The following is a 19004-nucleotide window of genomic DNA, read 5'->3' as shown; positions in this document are numbered from 1 at the left end:
AGGACAGAGCATGTTTCTGAATCTGGCGCAGAAGCCATCGAAGAGCTAAAACAAGAGTGCTGGGTGCTGGTAACCACTTCAATTGATCCAAAGAGGCTTTTCCTTTATTGGGATTAATAAAGGTGACTCTGCACACTACACTGTACCTCAGGTCTTAATCATCAATGTACTCAAAGGGCTCTGGTGGTTCAGGTTCCTGCTCCTCTTCCTCAATCTTCGGACCGTGAGCTGCCACAGGTTCAACCAGCTCCTCCATATCCTCACTGGTGTCCTTCAGGATGATGATGCCTCCGATGGAAAGCTGCAAGATAAATGCGGTGACCTTTAGAGCTGCTCACCTCTGCCTTGTGGTGCAGTGTTTGTGGCCACAGTGTTTATCCTAAGCCACATGAGACACCTCAGCAGGAGTGATTTTCAGCAAGCAAAGTGTCTGACACCCACCCGGATCCCTGCCTGATAAGGGGATGGAACAGACAGAGCCTATCCAGGCTACCTTTGTACATCCACTATCTTAAGTCTCAGTTCGATAGGAAATGACATCTGGATTCACAGCTTGACCCCAGCCCCAGTCTGGGGCTTTCCATGTGAAAACTAATTGAATTGCTTTATAAGGCTCATCTTTTCAGGGCAACGAAGCTTAGTGAAGCCTCTCTGTGTAGCCACCTCCCAGGAGGCTATCTGAAACAGAGACTAATCTCATCACCAGCTTCCACCGACTGAGGAATCCTATTAGCAGAACTGTGTAAAACAGAGGGGAATTAATTACAAAGATCACAACCAAACATCCTGGCAGGCTAAAGCAAATCGGTGTGTCTCTGGGACTGAAACACAAGGTGTGAAGAGGCAGTGCTGTGTCACACCTGGCTGGGATCAGAGCTTTGACCACAGCCGGATTCCAGGCTATAAACAGCATTTCAAAGAAGCCTTTTACTCTGGCATTCCCCAAAGCAGAGCAAAGCTCCAGAACAGGTCTGTTTCGAGAGCCTCCTTGGTTACACACCCTGATCCCAGAAAAAAACCTGCACTGTTCTGTTCTCTTCAAACCCTATTTATGAGGGGATTAAGGTAAGAAACTGTACTCCCCTCATCAAGGCTTTGACTTCTTTTGAAACTGTAGCGAACAGCTACATATGTCCACATTTCAGCTGCAGGAGTGGACACTTACTGGACCGCATAGCAGATCTTCCCAATCCAAATACCAGTTGGGTCACCTCCTCTCTTTAAAGGGTAGAAACTGAAAAATCCTTCCGCAGCTATGCTAAAGGAGACGTTTCAAAAGGGGATGATGCACAGAGAATTCCAGTGTGCTGATGGAATTCCAGGAAATCCATTTATTAAAAACATGACTATTTTCCTGGAAAAAATATTACTACTTCTGAACACCGTTTTCCCATGTATAATTTTGCAAAAGGGGGAAGTCTAGGGTGTTATTTCTTGGACAAAAATAAAGACCAGAAGAATTTGACTCAGGAGATTCAGAGGTCAGGAGCAAGCTTATTAGCTTTGCAATATATTTGAGCATCTCACAAAAGGTAGTTACCCCTTGGTAATGCTAAAAGGTCTTTTTCATTCTCCATCTGACAATCACATGCTACCTCTTCTCTATGTTAACAGGAGATGAAAGCACTTTTCTAATGTCAGATGTAACTGAATTAAAAAAAAAATCTGCTTAATGAAAAAAAGTGCTCTGTTTAGGTATAAACCCCATTGCAGAATAATAAAGCCCCAGCACAAGTCCTAATGTATTTCACTGCTTTGACAATGAGCCTGTACAACTTCTCAGCCCATTGTAAAAATCATAGCTCAGCCTTTACATGCCCAGCAGTGTCATTAATACAAAGAGTATGTCTGATTGATATCCAGGTTACAGCATTTGACATATGTAGAAGAAGAAAAATAAAGCAGTGTTAGCATGGTGAAAAGGTTTGCAGCAGCTCTGGCTTTCTCTCAGCTAGAACTGCATGTGATCATTTGGAGAGAGGGACATTAAAAAGCAAATACGACAACAGTGAAGTTGCACACCTCAAACACATTGTGGTGGTGCACCAGCTGTGGGTTGCACTCTCATGTGCACACAGAGCTTCTGGGCCCAGCACTGGGAACACTCTGTCAAGCGCACAGCCCAGGGAGGTGACACTTACTGGTTTGAAAGGCTGGTATCGGCAGCTCTCTGTCATAGTGAGAACTTTGAGCTGAGCAGGCATGACTCTGGCTGGGTTGTCCAGAAGCTGGAAGTTGGGTTCAGGCTCTTTTTTCTTTTCTTTTTCATCCTTCTTTTCAGTCTCATCCTGTGGAAGGGGAGGAGAACATCAACGTGATTTTAACGGTAGTCTCTAACTCTTTCACAGTTCAGGAGGGTAAGGTACAACTTGTTACTCTTAACACAGGCAGCAATTCCAGAGCATGGTGAGAAGCCATCCCCCTACTCCGGAACAATAACACGTATCTATCAGCTGGCACAGGCAATGCCAGCGTGGATCTAAGTGCTCTCATCATGGCAATGCCTTGCTCTCAACTGCAGGTGAAAAAAAGTTCAGTAAGAGGTGGCAGTGAACAGTTTACCTCTGGCTTCCCTTTCTAATACTTCCTCTGTAAACTCACTACTTTGTGTTCACAACTGAAGATTTTTTTATCATTAATAAGCACATGAAAATTGCCAAAAGCTGCCCTTGTATTTTCGTAACTATACAGTCATCACTGACAGCAGCTCAGCCAAAATGATTCAACCCCAGTGACTCTCTAGGGAATTGCAGTTAAACCCTCCTTTACCAATGATTCAGCAGCTGGAGGCAAAAGCTCAGAAGGAAAAAGACACAGCATCCTTTGCATACTTAAGAACATGGATCATGTTTTCCCTCTTGCTCGGGAACATCTGAGTTGCAAACAAAAAAGACTGCAGAAAAAGATGGAAACAACCAATAGGAAATGATCACCAACTGCACGGCACATCCTGTAACAGCAGACAAGACCTTCTCTGGCACAGTGACTGCTTGTCGCTGTGCAGGTCTCTTGGAAGCTACAGATTACCAGTCATATAAGTGGCATAAAAGAACAACAGGAAAGCAATTATACCTCTAAAACATTGGGACAATGGCAAAACACTTGGCTCAAAACACAGCAGGTGGCAGTAAGCTCCCTTTTTCCCATCCTTGTTTTTCTGCTCAATACAGCCAAGAAAACTTTTCCGACATCTGGAGCGTACACACACACACAGACGTGATGTGTGAATCCCTTCTAATATATTGCTTCCTCTCAACATCTGTATTTAAGTGTAAGTTGTAGCAATTTTAAAAGAAACCTGCATCTGTTCAGCACATTACGCTTAGTATATAGTGCTGTAAGAATAATTCAAAGAAAAGACAATGTTTAATGACAAGGAAACACTGATAAAAGAGCAAAAAGACCAACCCAGCTATTCTACCTTGCACACATGAGATGATTCATTTTCTGAGCCAACTGCATAAAGGTTTGGTGCCTACAACATGGCTGCATTTAAGCAGGTCTAGGAAGGTTATTTTACACATACACTTTTGATCCTACGCCACACTCCCTTCACATACCATATGTGCATTTCTTTCTAAAATTAGAGGCAAAAAAATTCTATGACCATGTTGCTTTTCTCACACAGATGTTAAAGGGGAATCAGAAAGGTTTCTACTGAGTTTGTGAGCGTAACTAATTTTCAGCTTACAGTTGTTCTTGACATATTTGCATCTGTTAGCAGAGCACAAAAGGAAGGGTTCTTTGTCAGGGCACAGCAAGAATTTCAGCTGCCAAATGTTTTCCAAATTACAGCAACCACCAGGAATTCATTATCCAGCCATTTCTCTATCCCTCGGCTTGCTCCAGGATGACACATTATTCACAGATGATGATGACAAGTTTGTGTTAGGTCTATGAACTGAAAGAAATCATCAGAGGACCAAAGCAATCATCGTAACTACCAAGCAGTGTATGGATCCTGTGCTCAAAGCTCAACTGGTCCTGAGGTGGGTTTGGCATTTTGATAGATGGGCAAAGCACATAAGAAATTGCTGCCAAAAAGGTGAACATTTCAGAATGGGGGGTTAAGCATGTGCGAAACCAGAAAGTTTAAACTCTTCAGTGCTCCTAACTGAATTAGATACCATCACGCAACTGCTACAACACTGAGTTCTTTTTAAAATGTCAGAGGTACCAAGGACATGAAATTATTAAGACTTTTTTCCACATTAATAAAAGTACATGGATAAGAGATAAAACTCTCTTGGTCTAGAAAGAGCAGGCAATGAAATAAACGCACAAAAGGTTCATGCAGTTAAAGGCACATCAATTTGTCAAAACAAGCTTCTGCCTTTAAGGAAGTCAGCTACTTAACAATATTGAGGTAGATTTATTTCTCAGAAATAGTGGATTCATAAATAATACTGCCTCTTGCCTTTAACAGCGCGCACACCCACACAGAGTAAAAATGCTAACCAGTGTGTCCAGTACACTGAAACGTGGGTCACTGCTTTGCTCAGAACTAACACCGGTGGCAGGGGGGACAGCTTTAAGTGGGTGCCAGGTTTCATGACACACCTTCCACATTTATAAGGGGGGAAGAAAACATGTAAGTTCAATGTTTGCACCCACCACTTCCATCTTCTCTTCTTCTTTCTTCTCTTTCTCCTTCTCCTTTTCCTTCTTCTTGGCTTTTGCAGTGATGGACAGCACAGCAGTGGAAACCTGGAGATGTCAACAGAGGAGGCATTCAGCATGACTGCAACGCTGTATGCTGTGCTTCAGCTCCCCAGGCAGGGGAACAAAGGGAAATCAGTGTTAGGTCAGTTCTCAGTGCAGGTGTCAATAAGATCAATTCCACTTCCTACTCACTGCTCTGTTTAACGGACAAATACACCACCGCCAAAGCAAATAAATGGCACAGATGGGACAAAAAAAAAGCCATGAATGTAGACTGGGTACAGCCACATATGCAGGAGAGCAAACTTCCTAATTTAGAGATTAATCATTACTGTCTGGGTCTTCATATGAGAGGTTTGTTTATTTATTTTTAACAGAGCTACAAATGGAATTCTTGTTACAGGAAAACCCATTCCCAGAGTCTCCAACGTAAAGAAACATGTATATAGATACTCTTCAGAATGACCTAAAGCTGTTCCACTGTCCTAATCAGACAGCTGTGCTTCTCATTGATCTAAAGAAGTGGATACACAAAATGCCCTACGGAGGAGCCTTCAGGAGACTTTGGCACTCCCAAGCCAGAAAGTACCCAGAGCAACACTTGAATACTGGAATTCAGCACGTCTCCCTTCTGGTAAGCTCACCTCTCTATCCACAGTAGCTGTCTCTAAGGCAGTAACTTGCTCAGAGGGACAGGGAGCAACTGCACGTGTCACGTTGCTGGTGAGGGTTTCTAGGCTAAATGTGGGCTCTCTTGGAACATTTTAATTTTGGCCAGGGAAGTTTATAAGATAAAGGATTTGTCCAATTCCCATCCTATTCCAAAAGCGAGAAAGCAGCTATAAGCAGTGAGCTTTGCCTTTCATCAGAGTTCATTTCTGGGTTCCTTGGTGGCTCGGAAATCTCTCCTGCCCAGCATTCAATTCTGGTAAAATGTTTTACAGTTTTCACACAATGTCATTCATCAGCATGACATGCCTGAGGTCTCCACTGCTGCAATTGCTCCCTAAGGGCTGCTCTGCCTGCTGCTGTGATCTGCTCAACAGCTTTTACCATCTTCCGCCAGGAGACAAATTGCTTCCACTATTGTCCCACTTGTCATCCCATAGGTCTCATCTCTTCCTTTTCAGTACCTAGATATTCTCAGCTCCGCACTTTTTGCAATCCACAGGCCCGACACCTATTATTCTAGCACACAGGCCCGCTGCCCTGAGCCAGGTATGCTTCTGTCCTTCCACATGGGACTCTCTGAGAAGCGTCCCACCTAATATTCTCAATGTTTGTACTGCAGTAGCATTTTGAAGCCCATGTCATGAACAAGGACCCTTGTTGTGCTTGGTGCTGCACAGAGATGATACATACGTACAAATCAGTAGGGCATGGAAAACAGTTTTATTAATCAATGCTTTTGCTTGACCACTGGAGACAAGGGAGGTTCCAGTGACTCCGTAGCACAGTTGTACGCCATGATCAGCGGCAGTCCCAGGCGCAGCAGGCAAAAATAGCTTGAATTCTCTTTCAGTGACAACAGCACTTGCCAATTTTTCTTTTGCTCTTTAGATTCCCTGTTAGTGCCACCAAAGTCAACGTTTATACTAGGAGGGAATAGAGGTTAGTCTTTACAACACAGAAAGCTAGCCCAAATACCTTTTCTTTCTCCTTTTCCTTTGGTACCTCGAGAGGTGGGGGGTAGGCAAATGTGGACGGCTTACAGTTGGACTTGTACTGGACTTTTGGCATCTAAGACAAACAGTTAAAAAAATTGTTAGAGATGAAAAAAGCAGGGGGAAAAAATCCACAGCAGAGTAATTACTTTAGCTTAATTTTCCTTCCAGCAGAGACAAACACAGATCCTCTAAAGAATACGAGCTTCCCCTTCTCCCCCTCCGGAAGCTGAGAAACTGTTATCAGTGGCAACAGTTCAACTAGAACAATGTTATTTAATTATTCTATAATTCGACTCTGGCAAGCTCTCCTAGCCTTCTCCATACACACCACACTATTCACACCATGCTTTGTTTTCATTGCTTCCAGGCTTTTGTGGTTTTGATGTTGTTGCTGTGCCTGCTCGTATTAACATGAAATTGGTTTAAGATCTAAGTGAAGATCTGCTCTGTCAATGCACGCTAGGGCAAACCAAGCACTGCCTGACATTCACCTCTTGCAAAAGGACAGTACGTTTTGGGGGTGGGTTGCCAATGTCACATTCTCTTACTCTTGGCTACTTAAGCAAGGGCAGAAAGCATCTTTTGACAGCCAATCCAAATTCTTAAACTGAATTCATTTCTGCAGTGTCTCAGCTCTCTTCCTTTATGACATATGACAGAGCAACAATAGAACAGGGACTGCTCTAAGGAAGCAAGGTGGGTGTGGTGCAGCCTATAACATACATCCAGCTCGTAGCTGGCTTTAGCATGCAAGCCAGGTTATACAACATAACTTCACCTACAGCTGTTTGGGCTCTCTGGAAACTCTAAGGGACAGGGAGAGGGAGTCAAAATGGCAGTACAGCCAAGCAGCCAAAAAAGCGCTGAGCCTATTGCTGCTGGGGACGCGCAGAGACAAGCAGCAATGCAACTCTCTGAAGCATTTGCAACAGAGAGAGGGGAAAAAGGAAAAAACCGAGGAAAAAAATGAAAAAAAAGGAAAAACCCCGAAAAAAAAAAGGAAAAACCCGAAAAAAAAAAGGAAAAACCCGAAAAAAAAAAGAAAAACCAAAAAAAAAGGAAAAACCAAAAAAAAAGGAAAAAAAGGGCATTTTCATGCAAACCTCTCTCTTCAAACAGAACAAGAATTTTGAGCTCTGTGCAGATTGACTCGATGCTCAGCCCGAGGCAGGTGAAGAAGAGCAACCTACAGTCACAAGGTTTTGGGCCAGGGGCTGCAATCCAGCAAGCTGGCTCAGTCCCACCAAGGGACTCTGAAAGCAGCCCAGCCCCGTGCATGCTCTGTGCATTGCAGAATAAGCCTGCGGCAATGACAGGAGGGGGCTGCACACCCCTGTGCTGCCACATTCAGAAGCTTTTGAGTGGAAGTTACTAGCTTGGTTCTTCAGCACAGGAGACCCAGCATGGTACGTGGCATGCAGGGGCCATACCACGGCTGATCAGCTGGAAGAATGGATGCATAAGAAAAGCACAGTACCCATGACTGCTCGGTTTAATGTTTATTCCCCAAGGAATCCAAACAAATCCTGTTTTCCCACTGCTAGCTTTCCTAGGGGAGAATATCACATAATTTATATTTGAGGGCAGGGGGGCAACACACTTTTTAAAAAAATAACCTTGACCTGGAGTGATAATGTGGTGGTCTCTGCCCACATATACTGACTACAGTTCCTTTCTTTGTAAGCTACTTTGAAGTAAAGAGGTCAAAGTCTGCTCTCTACATTTTTCTTGTCCCTATTCCCACCACCAGTTCTGCAATCTAAGCCTGCTTTTCAGACCTCTTCCACTTAGTGCCTTTTCTGGCACAAACAAGCTGGAGACATGCAAAGAAACCAACAAATGCATGTACACCCCTCCCAGACCACTCAAGTCTTCCAAGCAGCTATCGGTGCCTCTTCTCCTCTCTGCTCATTACATACCTTTAGATCTTTGTTAAGGCCAATGACACAGGTTGGGGTGAAAGCCAGCGACAAGAAGTGTGACAAGGGGAACCAGAACCAGAACTGGGTGAAGACCAGAACTCCAACCACAGAAGGCATGTGAGTATGTCCTGTCCTCGACTGCAGCGAAATAGTTACGTTATGGCCCCCTATAAGGAATCACAAATGAAATAAGTTCGTTAATGTATTCCTGGGTACTCCACAAAGACACCTGAGTAACGCATCTCTAAACCAGTTGCTGTAAAGGGGGCTACATAGCACAAGCCAGGCCGCAATGCTGTTAGCTTTCTCCTCTGGAATACACCTCCCTCCTCCTCTGTGCAAAACAGGCAGGCAGTGTAACAACCAACTGCTCTATCTGCTAGATATTACCCCAACACAATCAATGAATACAGCCCTTCCACGCTCATTTTGCCAGGATAGAGAGTAAACAAAAGTACAATGCAGAAGGTGGCAGGGAGAGGGGGAGAAAAAGGCAAACCTTTGCCATTAGCAGGTTTAAAACATAGCATACAGACGATCCGCAAGACAATACTTACAAGGAAAACAGTGCATATAAAGCAGTGCATACAGAAACTTTTCTTTCTGCGGCTGCCTCCCTGAACTGTCAGTTATTCAGAAGAAATATGCCAAGGTTTTTATCCTACACCATCTCAGTAGAAAAAAATGTAAACAGCAGCAACTTCAGAAGTTGCTTCTAGAGGTTATCAATCTAAGCAGCAAAGAAACAAACTCCTGCAGTCTTTGCAGCAAAATTACATCTCTGCCAGACAACCAAGTCTTAGCTTTGTACTTACAAAGCAGAGACCAAAACAACTCCGTATGTTGATGTAGTGCAGAAACATCCAGCTAGAAACCAAATTGAAAGACTGGGCTAGCAGACAGAGCGGGAAAGTGTTAATCTGATCTTCAGTCCTCTGATGAACACAGTGAATTGAGTTGAAGAGGGCACCAGGCAAGTCCATTACCGCTGACAAGACCAAGTGCAGGGAGGTTAACTTCGTTAAAATACAAACACCCGCTTGTTGCAAACTCGAGGCACTAGAGCTGAAAATCCTAAACTGGAGTAGCATTCCTCTGCCTCACACTAACAGCCACCTTGATAGGGCCAGCAATGGAGCCGTCTGAGTTTTAAAGACAAGCAAAATTAATTTTTGCTGCCAAAACAAATGAGAGCCCTGAGTGAAGCAGTAATCTCATCTTAGGTATCTGCCAGTGTTAGTCCCAGGAGAAGCTGTGGAGGATGGAGGATTTTGATGCCCTCCTGTAGGATACTCTGCATACACACTATCTCCTTGCTTTTCCTTTTGTGGTAGCAATAGATCTCCTGCTGTTTGACCAGAGAACTCCTCCAAGCCGCCTCTTTGAAGAAAGGTGCTGATTCAGTCTCATTTTTTACTACTGCTAGGTCTGCTCTGCTTCTCATTATTTTCTCCTATACTGATCTCTCACCCTTAGACTTGAATTTGCCAGACCATTAAGGAGGGACTGTCTGAGGTCTTGTGCTGTCCTTAAACATGTCAAACACCGTGCACTCAAATTTCTAGTCTTCTTTCCCCCATCTTTACTTGGAACTTTTCTTCACTGCATCACTGTATAAGGGCCAGGTCAGTAATATGCAGATATTCTGGATCAAGCAGCCCAGTGACTGTTGCACAAGCAGCCTAACTAGACTTTATCAAACTTTGGGACTTTAATTTTCAGAATTTATTTTAATCTTTTGAATTATATTATCCAATCTCTGGAATTTCCTGGATGAGTAACAGATTTCATATTCAAAAGATGCTGTCATGCTACTTCTTTCTGCTGTTTTACACCCACACACAGCCCACCCTCGCTCCCAGGGTTTTACAGGGAGCAGGAAAGGTGGGGAGACATGATATTGCACAACTGTGATTTATCTTCATGATTAAGTAGCAGCCCTGACAGCCTGGAAGGGAACATATTCCAGATCTTTGGCAGCTGAAAGCTGTGACATAGTGCCTGGAAAAAAAATAATTAAAAAAAAAACCCCCCACACAAGAAAAAATTTAAGGGCTCATTGGGTAGTACAATAAGGTCCATCTCCCAGAATTCACACTGCCAATGTGGCAAGGTTTGCTGGCATTAAAGTGGCTGTTCTAAAGGCCCTACTCTGGCAGCGTAGCCCAGGACAACACAACAGTCATTAAAGATACTTTGTGGACCTTGGAAATTAGTTTCCAACCTTGGCCTTGGCAGCATCCCGTTTTCAAACAATATCATACTGTTTCTTTCTCTATCAGCAAAAACTTACAATCTGATTCATCTATGTAGTGAATGAAGACGACCTGAACTGTTAGCAGCAGCACAGAAAAGTCACACAACGAGCCATCAAAACCCCAGCAGAGTTGATTTCAGCATGTGCCAGTGACCTGATTCACATGGGCAATGAAATACAAGTAGCTCTAATCGAATGGACAAAAACATTAGCACAGAATAATGGCTTTTTTCCAAACTACCAGCGAGTTAGACCCAGTTTTACATGAAGAGCTCATGAACAGGGATAGGCAGGAGAAAGGCAGGACACAGTAGCACCAAATTCAACACGTGGGAGAGCAAACCTTATGCAAAGTTTATTTTTTGTACTAAAGTCTTTAACATCCAAAGTATAACACATCATGCAAGTTGCATATTTGGAGAGACAGCAACAAGGAGATAGGCAACTCCTCCCTCTGTAATTTGGATGAATTTTCTTTTTCATCACTCATTACCAATGTCTCCAAACTGTGGAGAATGCAGTACGTTCACCATCAGGCTGTCAACAGCTTCTTTGGCTTCTGTCTGCACTGCCCAATGCCACGCTTTGTCCCCAACCCATTGCCCCATTGCACCTCTGATCCCATGCAAACCTTTCCTCAGTATCGAGAAAAGGATTTTCCAGATATACTACACAGATATTTGTGACTGCCACTCCTCCTTTTTTCTCACTGATTGAAAAATGTGGCATTAAGAACCAGAGAAGATACTTAAGAAGGCAAAATAGTTTCAAGCAGATAAAATGCTGACATTTAATTAGATCAGTATATGCCTTTTGTAGCTCACGTTTACAAATACATACTCCAGAAAATAAAGCATATTGATTTTGCAAAGGGGAGTCATCAGTCTGGAACAAGAGAGCATATTTATACACAAAGTGGAGCATTATAAAAGTTCAGATGCTTGGGGGGGGGGGAATCCTTAAGTTAAGTTTAGAATGTCTACATTTTTCTTCCTTTATTAAAAAAGTAAAAATGTAGCGGCTGGGGCCTAACAATTAGACAATAACAAAGTTCTTCATTTCCAGTTCAGTGCTCCCAAGGTACACTGCTCCTTCCATGAAACCACTGGTCTAACAACTGCCTCATTGTCAAAGCAAAAAACCCACCTCCAGTGCATCATTTCCCAGTCATGCACTGGAAATCTTGCACTTCTAATCAAAGCCCATCATTAGAAGAGAATTATACTTTTCTCCTTCCTCCACAAAAAAACCCTCCAACAAAAAAAACCCAAACTCAATTGCCCCAACTGTGGGGCAGATGACACAAAGAACCTTTTCTTCCTGGTAGTGATAATTAAATTCTATAGCTCATTGTTTCAGATAAGCACTTGTAGTTGTATGGGAGAGATAAAAAGAATTTATTCTTTTAAGAGGCTCTAATGAAAGTGGCAATAGGTTAAGAAAGGGTAGTTCACAGCCTTCCTCCTCGGCAAGAAATAAAGAGGTTAAAGTTGGCACAAATTCACATGTAGTTTATTAAAATTGGATGTTTCTGGTTTCCAAGTCATCATACAATACATGAGTGACACAGGAAGCAAATGAGGTTTTAGTTGCATTTTTATGATTTAATCTTAAAGGTTGGAATTCGAAACAGGTCTGTACTGCTGAGAGAAAAACCTCTGAGCCAGCTGGGCTCTGGCTTCCCAGCAGCGCAGAATGAGCATGGGAATGACCAAAATTATTCTAACAGTCTTGTGCCAAGAATATTGCTCAGTCTGAGCTCCAGGAGGGGTACCTGGGAGGCAATAAAGAAGGTGGTTCCTGTTGCTTTCTTCGAGTAGCCTTAGTCATAGAGCACAGAGCAGCCTGACTGCCACATGCCCACCGAGAAGAGGGCTTTTTAAGCATGCTTCCACGCAGATAGGTGCAGGCAGCCCTAAGTTTTTCTCCCCCCACCACATGGCTTGGAGATGTAATTTCATACAGACATTGTGTAACCACAGTGCTGTGCTTGAGGCGTGCCACAGACACAAATATATGAGACTCCTTTGCTTATGTGACTTCAGGACTGACCTTGATCTCCGAGTACAGGGAAAACCAACTTGTTTCTACCTACCCCAGGGAATAAGGAGGTGCACAACAAGGAAAGGCCACAGCACGAGAGACCAGATGGGAGAAACTGTGTTTGGAAACTTGGAAAGGGGGTGCTATTGACACATACAGCACTGTTCAAGTCTTATCTCCAGCAGAAGGAAAAATTCAAGACAAAATATTGTCTGTCCTCTTTGCTTACAGAAGCCTTCCTTAATAGGCGCTGCAATTCAGCCCTTGTGAAATGCTAATGCCTTTAGAGAATCCAATCCCTGGTTCAACATTTAGTCATTAACACTCGTGAAATGATGTTTCCTCTGCTAGAAAAAGGTGGTAGTCTGTGAAACTAACTGGGTCTTCTGAAGTAACGCTGATGCAGTTAACTACGCTTCCCTCTTTGTGCAATACCTCTCTTAATGATCAGGAAAGAGGCAAACCCCAGTTATTACAAATATATTTTTTCATCTATTTTAAACTGGTTATGTCAAGTTTTAACAGAAAAAACAAAATATGAGGACTGGATATCACAAGGTTTCCGTATTTCTGGAGCAGGTGCTTGCTTAGAAGAATAAAGAAGCAACCTATCATGTAAAGCAACCCATCATGCTATAAATCAACATTCAGGGGGACAAAATAGACTTAGAGCAAAAAGATCATATTTGTTCAGACTTCTGGACATGAATTCTGCCCCAGTCACTGGGTTGAGTCTCTCTTAACAGAAGCATGTTGATACAAGTTGAAACTACAAAACAGGGTTAATTTCTTTAATTAGATAAAATGACTTGAAATTTGAGATTTCTTGCTTCTATTACATGACAGGCATAAAGCCAGCACCTCACCTCCCAAATGAAATTTGCTATTACAGCTATTGTAACCAAACAACTTTAAGAAATTTTGCCTGCTTTAAACGTTTGGGGAATTACCTGCATCCAAGATGCCTTGTGCCAGGATTGCTCCAAACTTTGCCATAACATCATCATGCTTATCATTGATCACTTTGGAATAGAGCTGTCTGAACTGGCTGACCTGGATAAAAAAAAAAAGAAAAAAAAAAAAGAGATTATAAAACTGACCGCATGAGTCAAATATTCTGTCTTTAATGGAAACATCTGGGATTTCTTCATCCTAGAATGACATTTATCTTTTCAATGGCTGTAGTCACTGGTGTTACAAGTCATCCCACCAATAATTAATTGCAGAGGTTTTCCCCACTTGAAGATACCCATATAGTGATTTTACAGTAGTCAGGATGGACATGCGTTTCCAAACCATATTTTGTAGGCCTTACAGGAATAGCCTGAGATCTCTGGAGTGTCACTGGAATAAAATACCAGCTGATGAGTTTGTAGCAAGAACTACTATATGTTCTTAGGTGCGTGACACTGCACTTGATTAAATTTCCTCCAGTGCCTAGTGCTGAAAACCTCAAACTTATTCTGTTTTTCCTGTAGGATATTTCCGCTGTATTGATAATGCCCCTATGGTGCGTCATCAGCAAATTCTGCTACTGCGCTCCTACCTTTTAAGTGAAAATCATTAATGAATATATTTAATAAAGTAACAGTTTATGCCATGGTATGTTTGCCACATGATCTTAAGCGTATCTTAGTAAGGAAAATTGCTAAACCTTTGCTTCTATTATCATCATCGCTTCAAACAGCTTCATTTTTCACTGGTTCACTAAGTGTTGGAGACAGAACAGTATCACATCCAGCAATATCTAAAGCTTTATCACAAATTAATAACTTATGTCTTCTAATATATACAGTGGAGCAACAATACAGCTCAAGTAATTTTCATAGCTGAATAAGCAGACCAGGAAATCCCAATCTGCAACCCAGTCAAAACCTGGGAAGCTGCATCCCATCCACAGCACATCTGGAAGAATCTTTTATACCTCTTCCCTAAATTAATTTTAATCCAGATATCCATGTGACATTTTGTTTTAATTTTTTCTGTTTTCATACTGAGCCTTCACTTGACATGCTCAAAAGCAAAGGAAGTCTTCTCAAAAAGGGTCGTTCCAAGATGCCTTGAACAAGCTTCTACCCACTACTGGTCCACTTTGTTGCTGGTATTCCGGGTCCTCTTCCTACACCTGCAGCCACAGATGAGAGGACAAATTTCTAGCTCAAGGCAGGAAGGCCAGACACAGCTACCAGAGACACAGCACAGTTCCTAGGACCGCAAACACAGAGTTTCCAAGTATAAAACCCTGATACCAGACAACCCCCTAGTCACTTTTCACATCTGAAGAGCATGTGCCTCTCCAGGGACACCCGTGACACTTATTCAGTGACAAGCGTCTGAAGAAAGGTCTTACCTTTCAGCTGTGAAACACACTTAGTGTCTGCTGTAGGCAGAGGCCAAGCTTCAACAGCACCATTAGGAACGTACTCTTGCGCAGCCTCTGAGCTCCCAGCAACTGATTGTACCAGTGAAGGAGGCTTGAACACTGGCTACGACGCTCCAGAGGTCCTTCAGGCTGATAACAGCACCCAGCCAACAGCTGGGACTCCGTCCATGCAGGGTGCCACAAGCTCCAGAGCTGTGCTAAGGGTGGGCAGCACCGAGCAGCAGGAGCAGCCTTAAGGCGTCACTCCTAACACACGTGGCCTGTCTCGGCGTACACTGGGGAATCTCAAAGCGCTTACAGAAAGAGTTTTTGCACCCGTGACAAAAACAACCACCACCAACCAGTCATACAACTGAGTCAGTGACATGAGAACTGTGCTGGGAATAACATTTTGTTAAACTGGGATTCATCAAGGTAAAAAAACCCCCCAAAAACCAAAAAAACCCATCAAAACAGAACAAAGAGATGACTGAGGAGATAAATCAAACTGCAGGGGTTTCTCAAAGCACAAGATCAGATTCCCCAATAAAAGCACATCAGAGCCATGAGGTAATCCTGCAGCCAAGGCAATGCTAGCAATAAATTTCACCACACTTCACGTGTGAATTTCTGACCAGAGGCAGTAAGAAGTTGAGACGCTACCTTTGAAAGATAACATCCAATGTCTGTTTTGGAAAGAAGACAGAGGTTGCCTCTCCAACCCACAAGCATTATACCTAAGAGCTGCAATGCTGCTTGGCAGCCCTACACACTTAGTGAACACGTCAGGTCAAGACCTCATATTTGCTGCAAAATAGTTATCAATGCACATTAACTCATCACATCACTTAAAACACAGATGCCCTAAAGAAACAGACCCTCTCTGGTCGATACCTTTCCTGCTTTCGGTCTTTCAACCACTAACCCAGCTGTACTACTCCTCACCTCAACTCCGTCAGCACTGATGGCATCTAACCTGATGAGATTTAAACAGGTCTGTGACAGCGAAAGACACTAACATTCATATGAAGAAATCATGACCTGCTAAACTATTAAAATGACTTTATTTGTTTCACACAAATGGACAGTCTCACAATCATGAAATGTCAAAACAGCCAGCCGCTTCGAAACAGGAGCAGCGAAGCAGAACAAAACAACACTTCTCTGGGAGAGCAGGAGGCATTTAGTAAAACTGATGGGAAAAATCTGCAGCTATTTCCATTTTTCAGTCTAAGTCCAATAATTTGTGTGTGCTATTATTAGTTCTCTATTCACCAATTCTGCTTTGCCTTAAAAAGTTTTTAGTTACTAGTCCCTGTCCCCAAAAGGAGGTGACTTAAATTTCCTTGCATTTATTAAAGCTAAGAAAAAGGAGCAATGTACATTTGCAGGGCAGCCAGCCAGCCAGCCAGATGTGTGGCAGGGAGATACTGCACACACAATACAGGGTTTATTCTGGACATACTGACCAAACTCTGCTCTTGCTTCACTCCATTTATGCTTTTTCACGCTCTCCTGACTTTTATTTCTAAAAGCTTACAGTGAGTTTACATGTTTAATATAAATAGTTTGTTTCTTATGCCTGACCTCTTGTACACTGGAAAAATATCTTAGTTTGCATTTGCAACCTGAAACAGGGTCTCAAGCAGTATCAAGAGCAACCACATGCAGACGAGGTGAACCAAAGCCTTTGGGTATTATTTGGGACAGAGGCACAGAAGCAACATGTAAAACTATTCCTCTGGTTGAGCTGAGCAGTAGGATTCCAGTGCCTCTGTTCAGAGCACATCATTCCCCTGACTCTGGGCTCAGCTACTGGGTTTGGAATATTTATTAAACCAGATGGATGTTACAAAGGTCATTTGGTGGACTGTAATCTGGAATTTACACCGTAATCAAATCTTCAGACATGAAACCCTGGGTGAAGCGAGAAGACATTCAGAACTGCTAACGTTCATGCCGGCGTCTGAAGTCTGACGGAGCAGCACCTCAGAACAGAGGGCAGAGACACCTCGCTTGGGAAAAGTGAGGCAGGGCTACCAGGGGAAGTCATCCACCTCCCCTGCTCATGGCATGCTGCCCCTGTGAGCACCCTTTCCCCAATATGCCTTCCACAGCTCCACAGTCCAGAGCAGATGAACAAAACATTCAGGCAACAAGCCCACCAGGAACTCGCCAGCTGTGGCACCAGGACACCGTGCAGGGCAGCAAGCTAACTGCGACACCAACAGCTGCAAGGGACCAAGGGACAGAAACTGGCTGCTAAACCTGAGCAGATCAATTGCCACCTCTCCAGGTGACACAGACAGGTTACAGCAGGACATCAGCTGAGAGCAGGCGTTCAACGAACAAGTGCTGAACAGCTACAATAAGAAATAGTCCTTATACCCTCTACTTATAAAAATACAAAATATGTAGTGCCATACCAAGAGCATTATTCTTTCAGATAAATTCTGCATCATGAGCCATGGAGCCAATCCTGGAAAATGTATTGAGCAAGTGTGCCCTTTCCAAAGTTTTACTTTAACATCAACGGAAGCAAAATTGTTCTACAAAAGGGTGGGAGACTACCCTGCCTGGCCTTTGGGACCAGATCGAAGGACTGCCTCAACACTCGAATGCACGGTAGGCCTCCATGCTTATTCAGGCTGTTCCTACAAAGCAAATACTTCACAGGAATGGGATTTTTGACTGGATCAGGTCCGAGCTGAAAACTTCCCTTGCTGCTGAGGAAAGCCTGCTTTGGCAGCTCTGGTTGCAGTGGTTCAGGAAGGTATCGTCCTCATGTGGAGCCACTGCTCCACCTCTTTGGAGAAAGCAAGAGCGGTACAGACAAAAGCTCAGTTTTCCCTTTGCTGTTGGGGCACTCGCCTCCTACGGAATGGAGCAAGATGTCAACAGACAGTAATTTCTTAAGCTGTTGAAGTAAAATGTGCCAGAGTTTGTCTAGTAGAGTCTTTTAATCTGCCACTATTTTTCCTTCAAACCACAGCAACAAGCACATCCCAAACTACCGAATAGGTTTATTTAATACGCTATGAAATGCACAAGCTGTGTTTCTCCCTTGAAATCTTCAAACACTTTAAAAATTTTATAGCATTTGGAAATGCTATCAAGAACTTTCTTTGGGCAGCTTCCAGGAGGCACACCAAAACGTAGGCAGTGACTCATTTCATCTTCACTAACAATACACAAATCCCATTCTGATAATTAGTGCTGGCCAAAACGACACACCACTGATTTCAAATGAAGCCAAATGCACAACCTTGGAAACGCTGAGGAAACAACATGGGCTTTAAAGACAGGAGAATTATACAACACCATTTCCTACCACAAACCCAAGGGGCTGTCATTTATCAGCTTGTTTACCACTTCTGCCTCCACCAGTCAACATTCATGCACATGAAGCTCATGAGATTATTAAAAATAAGACTTAATAAACAGTTAATTACAGGGAAACAGTGGCAGGTGATGTGCATGATGATTTTTGCAAATGTAAGTTCTTAAGAACAAGAGTATTTAGGAATCTGTTTTTAACAGAATGGGTTTTAAGCTGTTTGCATGTTCTGTCTTCAAAAATTGAAGTTATTCTGCATGTGCTTGCTCTCTTGAAAGAGCATACAATATGCAGAAGCATCTAACAGTAGCAGGCTTACATGAAGGAACGTGAAGGTGGTACTAGAATATAGCAAAAATCATTCTTGCATCCTAGCAAGACCTAGCATTTCATCTAATTGGGGGAGGAAAAGAGCAATCTGGTCCTGGTTTCTTCACAACGCCTTAAAGATAATAAGCCAAGATGATCAAAGGAGGAGGGAGGAAAAGCCTTGATCTTGCTTATTATCTTCTCATTTTGCCAAGATAACTATCCTAACACAAAAACAGGAAAAAGTAAATTCAATTCAAGATGTTAGACATGTAGTTTGTCTCCAAAATTGCTGTCTTAATTGCTCTGCAGGTCACAAATACATAATGAAGTTGTCATTGATTTCTGTTACAATGATCTCATCACATCTATAATTTAGGATTCCATTTCACAAAATAAACTTGTTATTGTTCTATATCCTGCACTAATACGGTTCTTAAATGTA

At 42.9% G+C, this 19004-nt stretch overlaps 1 protein-coding gene across 2 annotated transcripts in view; it reads right to left on the bottom strand.

Annotated features, from left to right (window-relative positions):
• Window positions 1-19004, bottom strand: part of PSMD1 (proteasome 26S subunit, non-ATPase 1) — a 75750-nt gene that overhangs the window by 910 nt on the left and 55836 nt on the right. Inside the window, exons 19-24 of one of the 2 annotated variants that reach the window (XM_054834686.1) lie at window positions 13502-13604; window positions 8249-8418; window positions 6310-6402; window positions 4615-4707; window positions 2142-2288; window positions 147-301 (exon numbers count right to left, since the gene is read on the bottom strand). In XM_054834686.1, coding sequence (XP_054690661.1) covers window positions 155-301; window positions 2142-2288; window positions 4615-4707; window positions 6310-6402; window positions 8249-8418; window positions 13502-13604 — 753 coding nt within the window. In that variant the 3' untranslated portion in view covers window positions 147-154. Of the gene's footprint in view, window positions 1-146; window positions 302-2141; window positions 2289-3691; window positions 3902-4614; window positions 4708-6309; window positions 6403-8248; window positions 8419-13501; window positions 13605-19004 lie in introns of those variants that run through there. The other variant, XR_008578204.1, reaches the window with a different exon arrangement.

This window comes from Grus americana, chromosome 9 (assembly GCF_028858705.1).
Source record: "Grus americana isolate bGruAme1 chromosome 9, bGruAme1.mat, whole genome shotgun sequence".
Taxonomy (NCBI): Eukaryota; Metazoa; Chordata; class Aves; order Gruiformes; family Gruidae; genus Grus; species Grus americana.
The sequence above is the reverse complement of the archived record's forward strand: the minus strand, read 5'-3'. Positions and strand labels throughout refer to the sequence as shown.